Genomic DNA, 20,040 nt, shown 5'->3' with positions numbered 1-20,040 from the left:
TCTCGTTCTATTTAGTTATGCACAATCTGTACCACCATCATATAATTAATCATACTTTTTTTTTGTACATTAATTATTTCCTTTTAAGCATTTTAAGTACCTATAGACAATAGAGTATTTAGAATTATTATAATTTTAAACACTAAAATATTCTTGTTCAAAATTTGAGCATTAATTTTAATTATCTACTTCTATTATAGGAAACTTACTTAAAATTGAGGTTTTTGAAGGAGAAATGCACTTCGACGATACCGGTGGTTTTGACTCTGGTCCTAAGGATGTCTTGCTCGGTGGGTTGGTAGTCTCTGGCGCCTAACCGGTCCAGATCGTCCAAGAAACTGAGGACAAATAAAAACCATATTATAGTATGTCTGTATGTTATAAACTATATCTTGAATAAATATAAAGAATTATTCATTTATACGTTTACGTTTAAAATTTGAGGATACAGTCATTATTAAAACACTTTAAATGCATTATTCTAAACTATTGCTATGTGTAATTTGTTCTATTTCATTAGAGGTCCATATAGTCAATTGTCACTTTCGATACATGGCACCAATACAAACGTTAAATTGTGTAAATCAGTAAAAGTACACCATCAACATCACCTTGTAACATATACTCAAGTTACATAAGTCAAGATTCTTCTTCATCTACGTGAGAAGACTAGTTAAAATTTTGCTCAAGAATGCGCAAGTCTTTGCCGAGCAAACACGATACATTGATAAGGAATTATTTCTTGGAATCGCTCTCAAGTCTCAACCTACACTCGCATTCAATCAAGTACTGGAGTGTAGATAGCGCCGCAGTAGAGATGTCAATCAATATTCTGCATACACACAATTGGCCCCTGTTTATAGAATACTAACTGATACTTGTTCGTCTGCTTGGTTACTATTATAGACAATAGATAGCTTTAAATATTACCTATATTTTGTGTCTGAGAACGTATGTAAGTTTTAATAAACGTGCAAATAAATGATTATTGACCTAACTATTACCATCTTCAAGAACATTGAGATCAACATCTACAGCAGTTTGAAAAACGGATGCAGGATACATGACAATGTTAACTATAAAGGATACAAACTATCGAATTTACAACACAACCAATGTCTCATTTACTGTGTTTTGCATCATTCGTATATTGTGCACAGCGGAAACGGTACGACGCCGTGAACAAATAAGAATTTGAATCGCCTCTTGTGGCCAAATATGAAGACAAAATTGCCTATGCGACAATTAATATGCGAAGTCATCGTTCGATTCCTTTGTCCGAAATAATTGCAAATGATAGGGAATCAAACATAACGCGACTACTGTTCAAATTAAAAATCAAACTGCTTTCATATTTGCCTTTATACCTTCTACCGAAACACCCATGCATCGGTCAGATCACCATATAAAACCATACCCAAGAATCTAACTTCCATACGAAAATCCTTAACAAATTTCAACTAACTGACCCGTTCTACACAGCTACATACCTACATAGATTCATACGCAGAACAATCAATATCAGACCCTCGAAAGCATCAAAGCATCGGCCGCTATTAGCATTTAGCATAATCAAGTCGATTGCTTTAGTCACGATATATAATAACCGAGTGCATGTACGAGGCTCGTGTCACATTCCTCGGTCGGGTTTCTCGTTTTAGTTTCACCCTTAATTGGACACAAACGATTCATAGACATATTTAATCAGCTTGCTCATTCAAGGCTTGATGCTTCTTTCATTGACATTCTTAATCTTAGCTAGCTGGTGATTTATGCCCGTGTTCTCGGTTTTTTGCCGTCTGCAAATCGTGCTATTATTTATCTTCGTTTGAAAATAAATTGAGTCAACCTGTATATATGTATGTGGTGATAAATCTTTAGACTTAACCTTCATTTGCTTCTTATTAAAGAAAGTAGAAAGAAAATTTTGTACTAAATTGCAATTTTCCTACACGAAAATCAAGAACAAGAGTAGGTACAAACAACATAAAAACCGTGTTTATAGTATGTTTTGAACGCACAAATAAAAAGCTAATTGCAAGTGGTGATTCACCGTTTCACGTTGACGTAGACAATTTAACCACAATCCTATACACAGTGTAATTCAAATAATTACGAGTGTACAACTCGATCAATAGCACCCATTGCTCAGTAGTCAGTACCTACAGTGACTGGTGTTGGCACTGCATACTATGCAATCAAACTAAGATTACTCGTTTCAGCGCCATATTTTGACGTCATGATGTGAATTTTTATGAATTTTCCGAGTTCAGCTAAAACGTTTGTATTTAAATTTGATGTAAAAATCATCAAAATAAAATAAGCTATTAATGAAATACAAAAAGGTTTTTTTAGCAAATCGTATTTTTTCAGATGACTCTTGACACACAAAAGTCATTGACGTTCCTATTCTTATTTGGTTCACATTATACAATAGGTATATACATATTGGCGAGTTAGGTAGACGTGAATACTCACTCCATGATCACCGTCTCCCATTGGTCAATTCGTCACTGCGAATCGCACTATCCCAATATCACCGGGTCACGGAACTGAATTAATGACTCACAATGGCATCATCTCGCTTAAAGTCATTTAATTCGTTTCAAGGAAAAACTCGCGATGAAACATCATAATTTTATAGAACAAGGCGCATGGATGTACGGTTTTGCTTTCTCAAATGGTTTTTATTATACTTAGACTTATTATACACGGTTTGAGAAAGCAAATCATAATATAGGTACTAAAAAAGGAAGAGGAACGTTTGTTTGATAATGTTTCGTATGAACATATTTATTTTCCCACATTCCAGTAAATAATATAATCTAACTAGCACCCGCCACCCACGGATAAGTTTGACGTAGTTTACATTTTCTATAATAAACCCATTAATGAGGAAAACTGTATTTAAATATCATGCAAAAAAAAGGGAACACGTTTCCTATTTACTTTGCGAACTTGATAATATCGCACCTTGACTTTACGTACACACAACCGCAATCTACAATAAAGATCTCCACAAAATTGTGAATGCAAAGGTTTTAGATTACACTGCAGATAGTCGGCGGTTTACTTTCCTCAGCCTAGTTCATATTTGAATATTAAATCGTGTAAGGCCAGACTGTAGACACGGCACGGCTAACGGCGACCCGAATGAAAAACCACGCCACCGGCACGCGAGCTTTTTTATTAATATGAATGCCCATTTAAACGCAACCGTATGATTTTTATATTTGCCATTCTTTTAATTCTAAAGAATGTGGAAAATAAACACTGCACATGTCTGCATTGAAAGGCACTGCTAACTTTGATTAAAAGTTTCTGAATTCATATAATGAACTGAAAAATGAAAATAACTACGATGTAAAAACTATAATTATAACTCATAAAGTACCTATAATGTATGTAAAGAAGAATGTATATTAACGTGCCACTGTATGCCTTTTACGTAGCATTTATTTCCTTTATTATTTGGTAGAACGGATACAACTGGCATGCAATTAATAAGCCGAATATTGCACCAAGTTGTCTATAAAATATCGGTACCATAGGCCACTAAAGATATCGATAAGTTGGCAGTTTGCCACGAAATCTGCTGTGGGTACCTTCATAATGAAACCTACATTGATATCACGCCAACTTGTTCAGGAAGCGCAACAGGGCTTGTTGCTTCAAAAACGTAGAATAATTGGCTGTTTTAAATTATTTCCAGAGCAAGATAATTACCTATGTGACTCTTCCACCTTGTTAAAATTTCAAACCTTGCTTGCTTATTATTGTAGAAGTAAAATTGTCTCTATAACCCTTTACATATTTAGGTACATATGTAAATATGTAGGGTTATAATAAAAAAAATATCTAAATATGGGATGCTGGTACACATTCGCAATCTTCCGCATGTCCCGCCCAGCAGTTGCCCGTTTCCAGGCTCTCCGCCACTTGCCCGTTTCCAGGCCCTCCACCAAATGCCCACCCGGGGTGGCGCAAGCCGTACACGAGCTCAAGCCACCCACTCGCCGATGATGGATTGTTCCCCGTTCCATCATCGGCGTTCCCCAAGCCCTCGACCCCAGCACTGACCGGCCGAAGGACGCGCGCCGAAAGGCCCTTCGAAACGTGAGTCACGCGTCAAACGACCCTCCGGCGCACTTTTATAGAGGTTTCCCTCGCAGCCCCCACCTCACACCAGAGGTGGCGGCCCTCGGTCCGGCCCCACGGACCGGATTACGAGTTGGCAGACGGCTGTCTCAGGACAGCCGCCGCCCTACACCCACCTACAGGAGTCACCGCGTGTCACAAAAGTGACGCGTCGGGATCCCGCCCCCTGTTTTGTTGGTAGTTAGACTACCAACAAAAAACAACGCGCGCGGCCTCTGGCCGCCATCCATCGCCGCAAAGCGCAGCCCCCTGCCAGTCGGTCGGAACGAGACCCAAACGAGCCCCGATCGACCTTCCAACCCCGTTTTGCCCAGCCAAATTACCAGGCCGCGACCACTAGCCGCCATCCCTCGCCGTACCACAACGGCACCTGAACCAATCCTGGCCCCCCGGAGGATCCTAGCCAGCTAGCCAGCCATCCAGCCAGCCAGCCAGCCAGCCGGACAACCAGCCGGTGACAGCATGCCAGCCAGCCGCCGTCCAAAGCAGCCAGCCAGCCAACCGGTGTAGCAGCCGGTTTCAGCCAGCCTGCCAGCCGGCCCCCTAGCCAGCCAGCGAGGCAGCCGGTGTGACCAGCCGGTTCCAGCCAGCCCGGCCAGCCGGCCTTCAAGCCAGCCAGCCAGATATATGGATCCCTGGCCGTCGAACCAATCGTGTCGTCAGACGACAGACCGGCCTTTCAGCCCCTCCGCGTCCAATTAGCTTCACTCAGAGTACACGAGGGCACTCCAAGCTACTGAGCCCCCCCGGCCACGACAAGGCTTGGAACTGATGGGGGGTGGCTTTAAGCCTAACCTAACCTAAAGGGGCTCCAATTTCTGCTTTATGTTATTGATAGCAACATTCACTAATGTTGGTCCAAATTAGTTTTAGCCACATATGACACAGCGGCATATCTTATTTTGATCAACATGCTATGTGTCTATTTGTATCGTATCTGTATTCCAAGTATTATATAACAGGGGAGCTATATCTTAAACAGTACAATAAGAGAAACGTGGCGAGGCTCGAGTGGCGTCGGGGGTTCAATGTCAGGAGAACGTTTGGCCCGGTGCCAGGCCGAGGACGCTTTCTTATTAAGCCTCCACTGTAGTGCTGTGAAGTTGGAAATGTGTTTAAACGCGTTACTTAAGTATTGTAACCGTTCTGGCCTTGTGTTTGTTGTTTCAGCTAAAGATCTGGGGGAGCTGCTGTTATAGAGACGAGAGAATTTCAAGATATTTAAGGAGAATTCGTCCAAAATGTGTCCAATAATAAAAACATTGCATTGTTTGAATTACAAACTAACTACCAAAATAGTGAAAATAACTGGAACTCTATAAAATCAATGTTAGAAACGTAGACGTAAATTTTCTTAACGAGTACACAACGCACGAAATTTTTCGCTCAAGTCCGCCGCTGACGTCAAGACACTGTCAACATTAAATGGGTCAGTGGGCAAGGTTGAATTACATTCGGATCAGTCAAAATGATCACGCTGCAAACATAATATGCGAGTTTTCCCCAAACTTTGATATCAAACTCTTCTTTTCACAATATGAAATTAGTCTGCCGAGTTAAGAGGGAACGCTATGAATGTTGAACTCATAAGCTTTTGTTACGAAATCTTTACAATTGCAGCAAGAAATTTCCTCATTCGCATTTATATCCACATATGCTGTCATTATTAAAACCGTTAAATCTTAAACTTTTCAATAATGAAGTTTTCAAATGCAGACGAATAAGGATTGATCAATAATGCCCTACAATTTAACATGAGTCGACATTTTTTACCCCCTTGAAAGAAGTACAACCTACCTGCTACTGGTACCCAGCAGTAATAAATAAAAGGAATAGTAGTTCAGGATACATCGCCCATTTTTGCAAGTGAAGACAATCGAGAGTTTCGTACACGAAATTATTCGGTGTCTCATCAAAATAAAGCTACAAACGGAAAATCAGCTTGATAGTAGTCACTTGCAAAAATGGGCGATGTATCCTGAACTTATAGTTAAATGCATTTCAAGCCCGAGTTTAAATAAAAAATTCCAAAACTCTCAGACTTTCTCGGTTCCTTTACTAATTAAATTTTTAGTGAACAGCAACCATTTTGCTCACAAAGTATTCATGTATTTTTTGTTCTTATTGTATCTTCATTTATTGCCTATATGCATCTTAGTTCAGGTTAACTCAGGTTCTGTACAACTAATGGCCTCTAATAATACATGGGCAAAGCCTTTGAGTGAGCGCATACAAAGTTTTAATTGCAGGTTTCATCGCATCGCCCCGAAACGAGTTTAAATAGCACTTCAGTTTTACCGTTCAGCTACTCGTACCTCACATATGCACTCTCGTGTTTACCTACCTACGTACGATTTCATTAAACTTCCAATTCAATTTAGTTTTGCCATTAAAATTTGTTTATTCTAGTTTCTGAAATGAGCTTGAGACATTTTTATAGATAAAACTAGTGGTCCGCCCCGGCTTCGCCCGTGGTACATATTTCGCAAAAAAAGGTAGCCTTTGTCCTTTCTCGGGTATCAAAATATATTCATACCAAATTTCATGCAAATTGGTTAGGCGTGATTGAGTAACAGACAGACAGACAGAGTGACTTTCGCATTTATAATATTAGTATGGATAATTCAGCCCCCGGAATTACAGACACAATAGAAAATCTATTGTGTCGTGGCCCGATCGGGCGTTCGGGGCTCAATGGGTTAATTTGGCATTGATTTATTTTCATGACTACAAATTTTCAGGACAATTTATAAAACGTAATGCAATAATTACGATTTTCTAGCTAGTACATATTATAATAAATTTCGCAACAATGCAACTTAACTAAAACTGAATATTGCTATTATAATCAATGTTCTTCTTCTGCATTAACTAGCGCTTTTTTTTAAATTTTCTATCAAACTTCCAAGCATTTAATTTTGCATCCTTTTTCAATTTCAATGAACTTCCAACGTGATATAACAATGCTTCTATAGGAAATTCAAATAACGGCGCGGCGTGCGCAGGCAGATGCGAGCCGAGCGCCGTTGGAGCGTCGCAGCCCGGCAACAGGTCGCGCGTGTGACGCCCGATCAATACTCCCGCCGCGCCGCCGCACGCCGATCCCTCGCCTTTGATTCCGCTGCTACGCCCCGACCGGCCCGATTTGCTTTACCCACTCTGTACTACTCATAACCGATTTAACACAATCCATATTATACACAACCGACGTTTCGCAATCTCAATCAAATTAAAGGATACTCAAATTCAACATTATTGGCCAGCACGCAACCAATTTATGAATTACATGTTCGCTTCCTGAAAATAACACCTTTACCACCTATACCACATTAGACCCGCCCATATCATAATTCGTACAAAAATACCGCAGTTTATCCCTTCAGAAACATTTTTAGCCGCAATAGCGTATTACGAGAAGTAAACGCACTCAAGTGTTGAAAATTAACGCGACCGTCATGACTCATGCGATCAGTGCGTAAATCTGTCGCCACCCCACCGCCCTGCGGCTTTAATGGGCGTATTGAGGATGCAAGCCCCATGTCCCTACACGCACACACACACACACACACGTGTCTGTACTGAATAATGCCTCTTCAAGCTTTCGTATACCATTAAAGCTCTTTCATTTTTCGTAGTTAAATAGAAACTTTTGTAAACCATTGAATATGTACACGTCGACTGTAATCTTAAAAAAATAATGAGAACAGAGGACGAAAGTTATCGCGTGTTTTCATAAGACATATTTCATAATCTCATGCGTATTACGCATGAAAACTACAATGAGTAGCTATTTTCCAACAGTTTGAACACAATCGATGGTTGGGAAATAATAATAATGTAAAACTGCAATGCTGCATAATACATGTCATTAAATACGACTGTGCTCGATAATTTCAAAACAGAACTTGAGCAACATGAGCAATAGTTTTTATATGCATAAGATGTGGATATATACATTTATTACAAAACAAAACACAGACAATTTCCTCTTATCATAGGATAAAGGGATTTGTAAGCTAGGAAGATAGCCGGGTCGGAACCCCAATTATATGTATGATCAGAAGACCGCCATATTGTACATACTTTAAAGCCCCATTGTATCCGACGAAATACAAGAAAAATTCCATTTACAGTTCGAAATTTTATATTTAAATCGATCTTATCCACCTAGTGTTGAAAGCGAATTCTTTGCGCAATCATTAGTAATTAGTATTAAAGCAGAGTCGGGCAACGATACTATCACAAAGAGTTCCTTGTGGCAATTGCAGCAGCATCCGTCGACCGCATTTAAATACAAATCAAACACACAGACAAGGCTATCCCTATCGAGTTTCTTTCAATGCTTAACATTTTACATATTATCTACTGAAGTACTGAATTGCGTTATTAAAAGTGTTTAAACGTTTGTAAAACAATATGTTTTGCAAGATGAGTACAAAAGTAATTTGTCAAAAAGTGTTACTACCAAAAGATTCTTTTATACATTAGGTATATTACACATAGCATTAACACTATACACGTAGTGATTGCGGAAGATGCACTAATGTACTTAGTTCCCAGCGACCGGACGAGCCAATCGGCGCGGTGTACCGCACCCACTTATTGAGGGACCCGTTAATTGAACACATCTGTGACATCACCTAGATCAATTGCCTTCGATTCGTTTCGTAATCTATGCAAAATGATGAATTACACAACCCAATTTTCTCTGGGTTTGATGCAATTGCAAGTCATGGTGACTTGGGACTTTCTTTTCACAATTATCACAAAGACGCTAAATACCTATCTGTTATCATAACGCGACGGCCTACGCATAGAAAATATTTCAGAAGCTTCTATTACTTTTCACTTGTACCACTGTGAAGTCTAAACTGTTTTTTAGAATTTTTATGAAAATCATTACTGACACAGTATTGGGATTCTGCAAATACAACAGATCTTATTCCTATTATTACCTTATTTGTTACAAATAAGAAAAACAGTAATTATATAAGCAAGTGCCCCGTAAAAATTACAACAAACTGTTTACAATGGTCAATTAGGTCTCTTTTAAATAGAAAATATCATAATCTTTGGGTGTAAATATGTATTTTTAATAGTAAACACAAAACTGGTATGGTCTACTTGTCAAGCGTGTGCAAATAGCGTCACCGCGACTCGTTGTTACGACATCGCTGAAAACGTAACATGACGCCCCACTGCCTCCACTGGCAGCAGACATCTCTAGGGGCTGAAGCACCATTAGTATTGTTCACGCAATGGGCACCGCGCGCCGTTTCGCGATGATACCCGGGCCCAAGCCCTTACCACTAATAGGCAACTCTTGGCGCTTTGCCATCGGCAAAAAGCCTTGGCGCACTCAATCACTGGACGTCACATTGTGGAAGTTACGTGAATTGGCTGGAACAGGTGGTGCTGCGAAAGTCGCTAAACTATTTGGGCACCCTGATTTGGTTTTTCCGTTCTGTGCCGAAGAAACCGCGAAAATATACAGACGTGAAGATTCCTTACCGCATCGAGCGGTCGCTCCGTGTTTGAAGCATTATAAACAAGAGTTAAGAAAAGATTTCTTCGGAAATGAACCGGGTTTAATTGGAGTGTAGGTTGAATAGCGTCATTCCGTGTTTATATTATAAATTTTGAAAATATATATTGTAATTCAGTTTTATTTTACCAGGCATGGAAAACCATGGTCAAAATTCAGGTCTAAAGTATCAAAGGCACTAGTAGCACCAGAAGCTGCTAGATCCGCAGTACCATGCTTAGACCATGTAGCTGAGGACTTCGTCAAACAGTGAGTATTTATTGCAATCTAAGGTGCAATTTAAAAAAGTTAAATTTTTTTCATAATATAATTAAATTAATACATAATGTTTAATGTGCATATTACCTAAATGTTAGATATCAATTTACAAAAGCAGTGATAATGATTGAAATCAACAACGTATACCTGAGCCCATATTCATATCATCATCATCATCATCATCATCAGCCCATATACGTTCCCACTGCTGGGACACGGGCCTCCTATGAGGGTACAGGCCATATTCATATCATACTAAAATATATTTCAGTGCAGTCAAAGCACGTCTATCAATAAAGACTACCGTATTTTAGGTAGCTTTTCAGTTAGCGCAAATACTCAAGTGGTCACTACTATTAATACACTTAGGCCTTAGTCCATAGCAGAGCATGCAGTGCAGAATCTCGGTTTAATGACCACATCCGTTTTTAACAACGACGGCGTCTGCGCGTTTGTTTTGTGCACTCCGTTCTCTTCTGACTCATTGCGGAAAACAACAATCCCATTCAATTAAAGAGTGGCGTTTCGATCGAGTGTCCCTACGCAATTTTTTTACTGATTAGATTAGAGGAAAACACGTCAAGTGCACATCTATCTCGAAACGAAACGCGTAGCATGTTTGCTTTACTCTTAAATGTAATAAAATATAATTTATGTAAAGTACCATGAAATGACGCATTTTCTTATCTGTTGTATTTTCACAGAATGGACAACATGCTGGATGAAAAGAGCGAGCTTCCAGAAAGTTTCCTCACAGAACTGTATAAATGGGCGCTTGAATGTAAAATATTTTATATTTGTTTTTCTATATTTTATATTTGTAAAATGTCATAAGCATAAAAGCTTTATCTATTTCTTTATTTTAGCTGTAGGAGCTTGGGCCCTAGGAACTAGACTAGGGTGTCTAAGTAATGACGATGCTGCTGCCAAAGAAATTATCAAAAGTATACATGGGTTTTTCCACAGTGTACCCGAACTAGAACTGTCTGCGCCACTGTGGAGATTATATTCAACTCCTGCGTATAAGACATACGTAAAAGCATTAGATTCCTTCAGATCCCTCTGCTTAGAAAGACTAACTGATAAAGGAATATGTGCTCACATTGCTAAAATATCGGGAGAAAAGGTTGCTACTATTTTAGCATTAGATTTACTCTTAGTCGGTGTAGATACAACTGCAGCGGCCGCAGCGAGTACAATATACTTATTAGCGAACAATGAGAGAGTCCAGAAACGATTACAAGGCGAATTGGATAATAATCTGCCTAAAGGGCGACCCCTTACTTGCAAGGATCTAGATCAGCTTCAATACCTACGAGCGTGTCTAAAAGAAGCATTGCGGTGAGTATTTTAAACAATTTTATGATTCACTTACATTACATATCAATTCATGAAATAAGGACAACTAGAAACAAAATCAATTAACGTTAAATATTTAACAAAACCTACATTATTCAAGCAGAATGTTCCACAAAGGTCCAATGTCACCAGCCTACTGTTAGATAATGTTCCAGTTCCTTTATTTTCTCGTGGGTTTTGTTACTTTGTGTGCAGTAGTACTTATGTTTTCCGCCGTTTTGCGGTCAGAGCGGTTTTGTATGAGTGTAATATAACCACGTTGCACCACTGCGCAAAAGCAAAAAGCACGTATATGGAGAAGAATCAACCTCATCTTATGTTTTATTCAGTGACAAAGGTAGTATCGCATTGCAGCCACAGAGCTAAGATGTTTTGCAATTTATAGTAGATCTAAGAATATTTTAACTTTGTGTGATGCAACTAAGACAGTAAAACGTTTATTATATATAATATATTACAACTAAACAGAATGATTCATCCGACGTCACAATTACTAATCTATGACAAACATGGTATTGTATCCATGCAAACTTTGTATACATACAAAAAGATTAGCAGAGGAACTAGCCAAAATTGAAATCACGAGGCAAATGGGACAGAACAAAAATTATATAACATTCAACAAGGCATTTCCTTTGACATGTTTTAAAATAACTCAAGCGTGGATAGTAGAATCATTTAATTGCTAACCTGTGTTTCAGTCGTCAAGCTACATTGTTTCAATGTTATATAATAATTATTAATTAATAACACATTGAACTCGAGATATTAAGGACAATAGATAACTGGTTAACAATCAATGAGAAACAAGTTTATGTGGAAACAAAACATTATGTATTGAAGTCAGTTCTTCTACATATTAATGCTACATAGTAATATTTATTACAGGTTATGAAACTTGAAATGTTTTATTAACGAACCTGTACTTTCAGAATAAAACCGGTGATATTGGGCAATGGAAGGTGTATACAATCTGACGTTGTCATATCGGGATATGAGGTTCCTAAAGGAGTGAGTATTGTATAGTATAAAAAAAAAAACAAACAAAATAAAACAGTTGGAAAAGTAAAGAAAGCGGTACCGTAATAATTGAGCTATTTTTCTTGTGGCCCCACCTAGATGTGAAACTGCGCAGGTTTAAGGGACTGACTACCAACTTATTTTTTTAAACCTTGGCTTATAGTATAAAGAATCGAGTTTATAATGGTGAATTTTGAGTACACTATAAATATAAAAAAAATAAAATAAAGAATATATATAGATATACTAAAATTATGGAGAACAGTCGATATTTTTTTTTTGTTTTTTAATAACAATTAAACCACATCGAATCAGACCCTGAAAAATGAAAGGGTTCTATTCCTGAGCATACTCAAGCGTAAGAGAAAAAAAAAGACTCGATTAGTAAAGTATTTCGGTCGCTATCGTGTTAACAAGAAAATCCTCCGCACATACAGACACACGGACGTCCAAGACAGAACTTTTTTAAACTGTTTTTTAACTAGTTTAAATAACAATAAAAACCGGCCAAGTGCGAGTCGGGCTCGCGCACAAAGGGTTCCGTAGCAGCAAATATAATAAATTACAGTTAAATCAACCTATCTCAAAAACTATAAGAGATACTTTGATCAAACCAAAAATCGTTGAAAGAGTTAATTAGCATGCATCACCTCTATTTTTTTTAGAATTTTATACCCCGTAGTTATAAAAATAGAGGGGGGGGGACATACTTTTTACGACTTTGAGAGCTGATATCTCAAAAACCGTTCACTTTAAGAAAAATATTTTTTAGAAAACTTTATATCATTTTAAAAGACCTTTCCATTGATACCCCACACGGGTATGTACATCGAAAAAAAAAATTTCATCCCTCAGTTACATGTATGGGAGGCCCCACCCCCAATTCTTTTTTTTACTATTTAGTGTCATATTTTTGTAGCGGTTCATACAACACATATTCCCATCAAATTTCATCACTGTAGTACTTATAGTTTCCGAGTAAATCGGCTGTGACAGACGGACAGACGGACAGACGGACAGACGGACATGACGAAACTATAAGGGTTCCGTTTTTGCCATTTTGGCTACGGAACCCTAAAAATGACATCAAAAATATCATGAATGTTAAAAATAGTGTTTTTTCTTAATATATGACGTGTGTATGTATTATCTTACAAGTGCAATGTATGATACATAAAGACATTTTAAGTTTGAAAAATCAGATGTTTTGCGCGAAGTGACAGTAGTACCCACCTCAACGCTTCGCTTATGAGGCGTGCAATATATTCTACATGCTGTGACTTTTCAAGCTATAGGTATAGACTATTCAATAGCGAAAGTCCACAGCACGTTATGCTCATGCTTTTAGTCAGATTAAAACAGTTTCCAATGAACCGATAACGCCCGTATTTTGAATCAATAGTTACATGTTTTCGAATTCAGTCTACACTTGCACTGATTAAATATATATTTATACTAGTGGTTCGCCCCGGCTTCGCCCGTGGTACCTACATGTTTAAACTATCCTATCTCTCAAGTTGGATCGAACTGACATGGTGTGCGAATTTTATTATAATCGGTTAAGTGGTTTAGGAGTCCATTGAGGACAAACATTGTGACACGAGATTTATATATATTAAGATTTTATTTAGCCTTTATTATATATCCTTTATGTGTCATGAAAATATACGTAACCAACTTTATAAATCATGGTTACTTGTTTATAAAAAGAAATAATGTCGTCTAAACTCTAAATCAACTAATAGATTCTTAGTTGCCTACTCATTCATTCAGTATGTAAGCCATATGCAATAACACGATCGAATAACATAAAAGACTATTAAATCAATAATAGCTTGAACATGATAATATTTGAATGATCGAAGAAATACAACACTCGATACAGTCATAGCACACAGGTGCATGCTGAATACTTTGACAGTGACCTCACAATTAAATTTCTCACGATGCCTTCATGTTTTCTTTGTGTAAAAGAAATCTAATTGGATATTTAAAATTTTCTAGTCGCACGTTGTGTTCCCGCATTATATTATGTCAAACGAAGAGAGATACTTCCCTTCACCAGAAGAATATGTACCGGAGAGGTGGTTAAGAGACACAAATAAGCTTGAAATGGAGAGCACAAATACAACAGACTCTAAACATTCCAAAGCAATGAACATATGGAAGAAACAGCGAGAAATAGGTATCCATCCATTCGCTTCCTTGCCGTTTGGATTTGGACGACGAATGTGTATTGGCAAAAGATTTGCAGAGGTCGAACTACTGTTACTGCTTGCAAAGGTACGTTATTTACAAGATGTGGCACGTATTGGTTTGATTTAACACTCATGATATACTTCAGTCGTGTGCTTCTATATGAAAGTTCACTTTTAAAGGTCACTCTTAACTGTATTAGAAGAAGTTCAAAGGTCATGCTTATAGCCTATTAAAAGCTATCTAGGTTTTGATCTTCAATACTTAATAAACCTTATTTCCTATGATCGTCTATTCGCATTTACTTTGAAGTCTTCTTCTCTTAATATCTTAAGTTTAGACTTCACACAATAAAGTGATAAAATAATTTCCAGGTGTTTCACAAATACCACGTGTCATGGGGCTACGGGGAGCTGACGTACAGCGTAACCCCCACTTACGTGCCTAACGAACCCCTGCAGTTCACACTCGAGCGCAGACAAGAGAGACGCCAATAACCAATCAGAGGCTTCAATTAATTCAACCGTTCGATTGATTTTTATCGTTATTGTAATCTAGTATGCGCTTTATTCTAGGTTAATTGAAGACTGAATACTTGACATAACTGTTGTTGTTTTTGAATTTAAAACTTCAATTATGTTTCATTAACTTTTCACAACCAAAAATCTTAGTGTAGACTGTAGGCAATTAAGAGGCTATTAAATATTATCAATAAAATTTTAAATATATAGCATTCTTTCCAGTTCCAATATCAGCACCGCTATTAATTCTCTATAACCGCTTTCACATATTATTATTTATTATAGACATTTTGCATTAATGAATCTTTTTTATGTCATAGAGTGCGATACTTAACAAACATATTATGTACTTTGGTATTGAAAATAAAAATCCTAATCGAAATATGTTTCGATATTCGTGTACTATGGTACAAACTGTTTTCCGAACCGGTGCTAAATAATCTTTTTGCATTTTGACGATTCAAAAGCGCTTCAAAAGTATGAAGAAAACTTGAAAAAAAAATCGTATTTCAGCGCAGTATGTATATCAAAGTTTTGAGTTCATCCTCGTAAGTCATCATCTAGTTTCGACCCATCCAAATGTTCTATAACAAAAGCTAGGTACCTACTAGAAGTACTTACTATTTAGCGGAATCGTTGAGTTGGTACTCGTTGGAGCGTCCAAAGCACTCCTGCACGCCGGCGTCCGACCAGAGCCTCTTCATGGCAGCCAGCAGCTCCTCGCTGAACGGCTCCGTGTCCTCCATCCGTTGGATCACATCGAACACCATCTTGCCGTCGCTCTGTGAAGTTAAATTCGATTTAGTATTAAACTCTATTATGTTATATGATGGACTATCTCTATTGAGACATGATTTATATGGACTGATGGCCTAGCAAGACGTTTGAAAACAGGAGTATTTGCATTTATAAATTTAAAAGAACCGATGTAAAGAGCAACAAATAACTCGTCTGAAGGATAAGCTATGTAAAGAGGATAATATAATATTTAATAACAAAAAATATATTTTGGAACATAAATAGACATTGATGATTCTCATTGCCATCGTCATCATCTCAGTGTCCTTGATTCTTCCTACTCTTTATTAAAAGTACTCTGTTACAGCTACCTATTAAACAATCAAAGATAAATTAAATCATTACAAGTAAATAGACCTCGTTAGTTTCATGATTACTAGCACTTTTGATATAGGTACATAAAAGCAGTTTCAATTGATTGTTGAAGATACAATGACCATAAGCAATTTAAACATTTATAATAGTACACAATATAACCCTATATAAATGTAGATAACAAAATTTTAAATGGCATTTATAAATATTTTTTAATTAATATATGATAATATTTTTAACAACAACAGACAAGTGATAACTGCGTTAAAAACAACCGACTTCAAACTTGCACTTGCAAAATTTACAAATACCTACATACAAAAATGCTCATAAAATAAAAACTACTGGGCCTATCCGAATAAAATTTTTATGGGACCAATTCGACACCATCCCGCATCGAACAAAAAAAGAATCACGTAAATCGGTTCAGAAACCTCGGAGTAATCGGTGTACATACATAAAAAAAAAAAAAATATATACCGGCCGAATTGATAACCTCCTCCTTTTTTTTGAAGTCGGTTAAAAAATGAATGTATGCTTGAAACTAAACTACTTTACTATTGCGCAATGTTAAAAATAAGGCAAAAATTAAGAAAAATAAAAATAAAGAACAGATATACAGTACCTACAGAAGGAAAAATCCGCATAATATTGTTACTATAACTGTATACCATACTTATTGAAGTTATGCCTATAATTCAAAAAAGTTCATTGTCAAATACCTATTTAAAAAAATCATAGTTGACTTCATAATGATGAAAGGACTTTGGTATTTACCGAAACTCATTTATTTTATCATGTAAATTACATTGAAAACTATAAAAAAATCTCAATATAACACATTTATCTTATCGGGATTTTTTTATTATTAAATAGGGAAAGTCCTCTTTAATGTGTTCAAAACATATTATTCTCATTGATAGTTAAAATTTAAGTTCGATCATGAATTATGCGAATTCTACAATGTACCTACATACTACCATAATATTTTCTAGACATTATAGGTTAAGTCTATAATAAGTTTATTTCAGTAATTTCTAGAATCTCCTTCGCTCCAGCCTGTCATATAAAGATAAGTCCAACACAAATGACAATATATTATGTGGGGATAGTAGCTGGTTCGCTCGTGTCGTTTACTGCCTCACAGCCAGATAGCACGAATAGTGATAGCGTCAACAACCAAGGGGTGTGTTTATATTATCCAACCTATATACTGGCATAATTAATTGCGTTTGCATATGCTAAACTTAGCTAAGGCGTCAGTATCATATTATTCAGGGCGCCCTTCCCGTCTCCAACCATGTTGATCCGTAACAAAAAACAATATGAATAAGAAATATCCTGTGATACTGAAGAATTGTGTGAAGAACTATCTGTAACACTAGTTCTATTATGGAATACTAGAGGTACGCCCCGGCTTCGCCCGTGGTACATATTTCGCAATAAAAGGTAGCCTATGTCCTTTCTCGGGTATCAAAATATCTCCATACCAAATTTCATGCAAATTGGTTCAGTAGCTTAAGCGTGATTGAGTAACAGACAGACAGAGTTACTTTCGCATTTATAATATTAGTATAGATTATAGGTGTAAATAATAAAAACATAACATTTATAATTACAACAGCTGCGGTAGTGACATAAATTTGTATATGTTTGCTAACTTAATGTTAATCGTTGATTATTTTATTTTAACACCTGTCTGTAATAAGGTATATAGTATATACTTAATTATTACAGCGAAAGTAATAAACTACAGAACCTCTATATGATCAAATCTATTTACCGCATTTCACATATACGATAATCAATGGGTTTTTTTGTTATATCGCCCACAACATAATACTATGGCACAGATACCGTAACAAATCAATAGCTGCTATCCTATGCATCGATACAACTACCTGCACGTAGGTAAGTACATAAACCGCTCGTCAAACTAGATTGACGTTACGTATTCGCAAATACGAAATATGGCTGGAGTCAATAATTCTGTCGAAGGCCGTTTATTTAACAGTTTCGATGTACGGATGACTAGGTGTCACCGATCACGTCACATATCGTGACGAATCGTTATAACATTGTCTATCAGAACATGATATAAAGTAAATCAATGGCCACATTGAAGTAGTTAAATACGTGGTAAATCATGTAAGTACCTTGTAACACCACGAACACAATATTTACTGTATTGTGCGTAACTTGATAAGTGTATAACAATGTGTAATAAATGGAACGACACTTAATGCTACCTACTATTGTGTACAGAAAAATATATTTCATGTCCAATATTAAAATCCATAAAATAGTTATTTAAAATCGTTTCTACTCAAACTGATTGAAATATGCTGTGAATAATCAAAAATTCCTAATCCATACTAATATTATAAATGCGAAAGTAACTCTGTCTGTCTGTCTTTTACTCAATCACGCCTAAACTACTGAACCAATTTTCATGAAATTTGGTATGGAGATAATTTTATACCCGAGAAAGGACATAGGCTATCTCGAGAAAATGACGCAATCCCGGAAATCCCACGGGAACGGGAACTATGCGGGTTATTATTTCACTGCGCGAGCGAAGCCGCGGGCGGAAATCTAGTTGATCATAATTTTGGCTATCATAAAACAATTAAAACTTCGATAAATAGATTCACATTTAGCACTCAATCAAGCGTTAAGGGCTTAGGGAACTTAGTGCAATTTCAGATAGATCATATCCTCGAACATCAAATAGACAGTTTCTCCTAGTACATCGCAGCCGCGGGCTAAGGCCAGTATTACAATAGGTCTTACATAATTTCACCGACAAATAGCTGACACTAAAGCATAGATAACGTTTAGCTGATATGGAGATTACATGTAGGTACGTATCACTCGTGTTGTGTAAAATTCATCTGGTGATGTTCGGTTTTAAAGATAACTTATCGTTTACCGACTCTTGTGTTTGACATTCTCACAAGATACCTACCACATTAGCTGCAAAGGACAAAAGTACTATAATTTTATTGAAATCTAAAACCATGTTTAAACAATATGAATGACTAATTTGCGTATTTTGACTCTCTTTTATGCCAACATGATTTTATAAAAAAAACCGCAGCGTTAAGGTTTTCTTTTAATTATGATGAGAACACTTTAATTGTTCCAAGAAACATTATGCTCTATCTCTATCACATCGAAATCTGTTGATAAGTAAAGTAAATTGCACCAAAGCAAGTTTGCAGTTTTTATTTCACGTTAAAATGGATGCCATGTTATGTCTAAGGACATCAGATTAAATAGTCGCCCATACATATTGCAATGACCTTCGATTTAAACAATGACACGCTTCAAACAAGTGAAATTAGATTCTGGTCGGGCCATTGTTTCCAAATGTATGATAAACATGTAATAAGCCTGCACAGATATATTGCAACTCACTGCAGTACACCGTACACGGGAGGCGCTTTCATGAATAAGAAATAGCCAATATCGATCGATTCGTGGGCAGGCAACATTTATGTAAATGCCGGCTAAATATGTATTAGCATCTTCTTTTTGGTACATTTTAAAGTTTCTACAAAACTGTAAGATAAATAGCCGTTCTTGTTTACAATCAAACATTAAACCGCAAAACCGTGTCGAAAAATACATCTGCAGCTTGTAGCAGATCCACTAATAAAAGTTTCATTCAAAAATATTTTATTCGAGCTGGCAATTACTATTAAATTTTAACGACACATGAGAAAATTTATGTTATAAATTATTATCTTTTAGAATAAAACCAAGCATTATATTAGATACAGAAAAAACACTTCATAAATTTCGCGCAGAGCTTAGCCCGCAGGTCATAAACACAGCGATTTCAATCAGTGGTTGCATTTAGCAATG

The 20,040-nt window shown here is 36.8% G+C and overlaps 2 protein-coding genes across 3 annotated transcripts in view; one reads left to right on the top strand and one right to left on the bottom strand.

The window, feature by feature from the left end:
* The window catches only part of LOC123698998 (guanine nucleotide-binding protein G(o) subunit alpha), a 38,481-nt gene that overhangs the window by 5,236 nt on the left and 13,205 nt on the right, over nt 1-20,040 (bottom strand). For both annotated transcript variants that reach the window (XM_045645853.1, XM_045645852.1), the window contains exons 4-5: nt 15,679-15,839; nt 210-338 (exon numbers count right to left, since the gene is read on the bottom strand). In XM_045645853.1, the coding sequence (XP_045501809.1) occupies nt 210-338; nt 15,679-15,839 (290 nt within the window). The remainder of the gene's footprint in view (nt 1-209; nt 339-15,678; nt 15,840-20,040) is intronic.
* On the top strand, nt 9,414-15,959 carry LOC123698990 (probable cytochrome P450 49a1). The gene is made up of 7 exons (XM_045645834.1): nt 9,414-9,757; nt 9,836-9,952; nt 10,666-10,742; nt 10,828-11,302; nt 12,253-12,331; nt 14,345-14,623; nt 14,911-15,959. The coding sequence occupies exons 1-7, from the start codon at nt 9,417-9,419 to the stop codon at nt 15,031-15,033; spliced, it is 1,491 nt and encodes a 496-aa protein (XP_045501790.1). The 5' UTR covers nt 9,414-9,416; the 3' UTR covers nt 15,034-15,959.

This window comes from Colias croceus, chromosome 17 (assembly GCF_905220415.1).
Source record: "Colias croceus chromosome 17, ilColCroc2.1".
NCBI classification, from domain to species: domain Eukaryota; kingdom Metazoa; phylum Arthropoda; class Insecta; order Lepidoptera; family Pieridae; genus Colias; species Colias croceus.
This window is presented reverse-complemented; position numbering and strand designations above follow the sequence as displayed.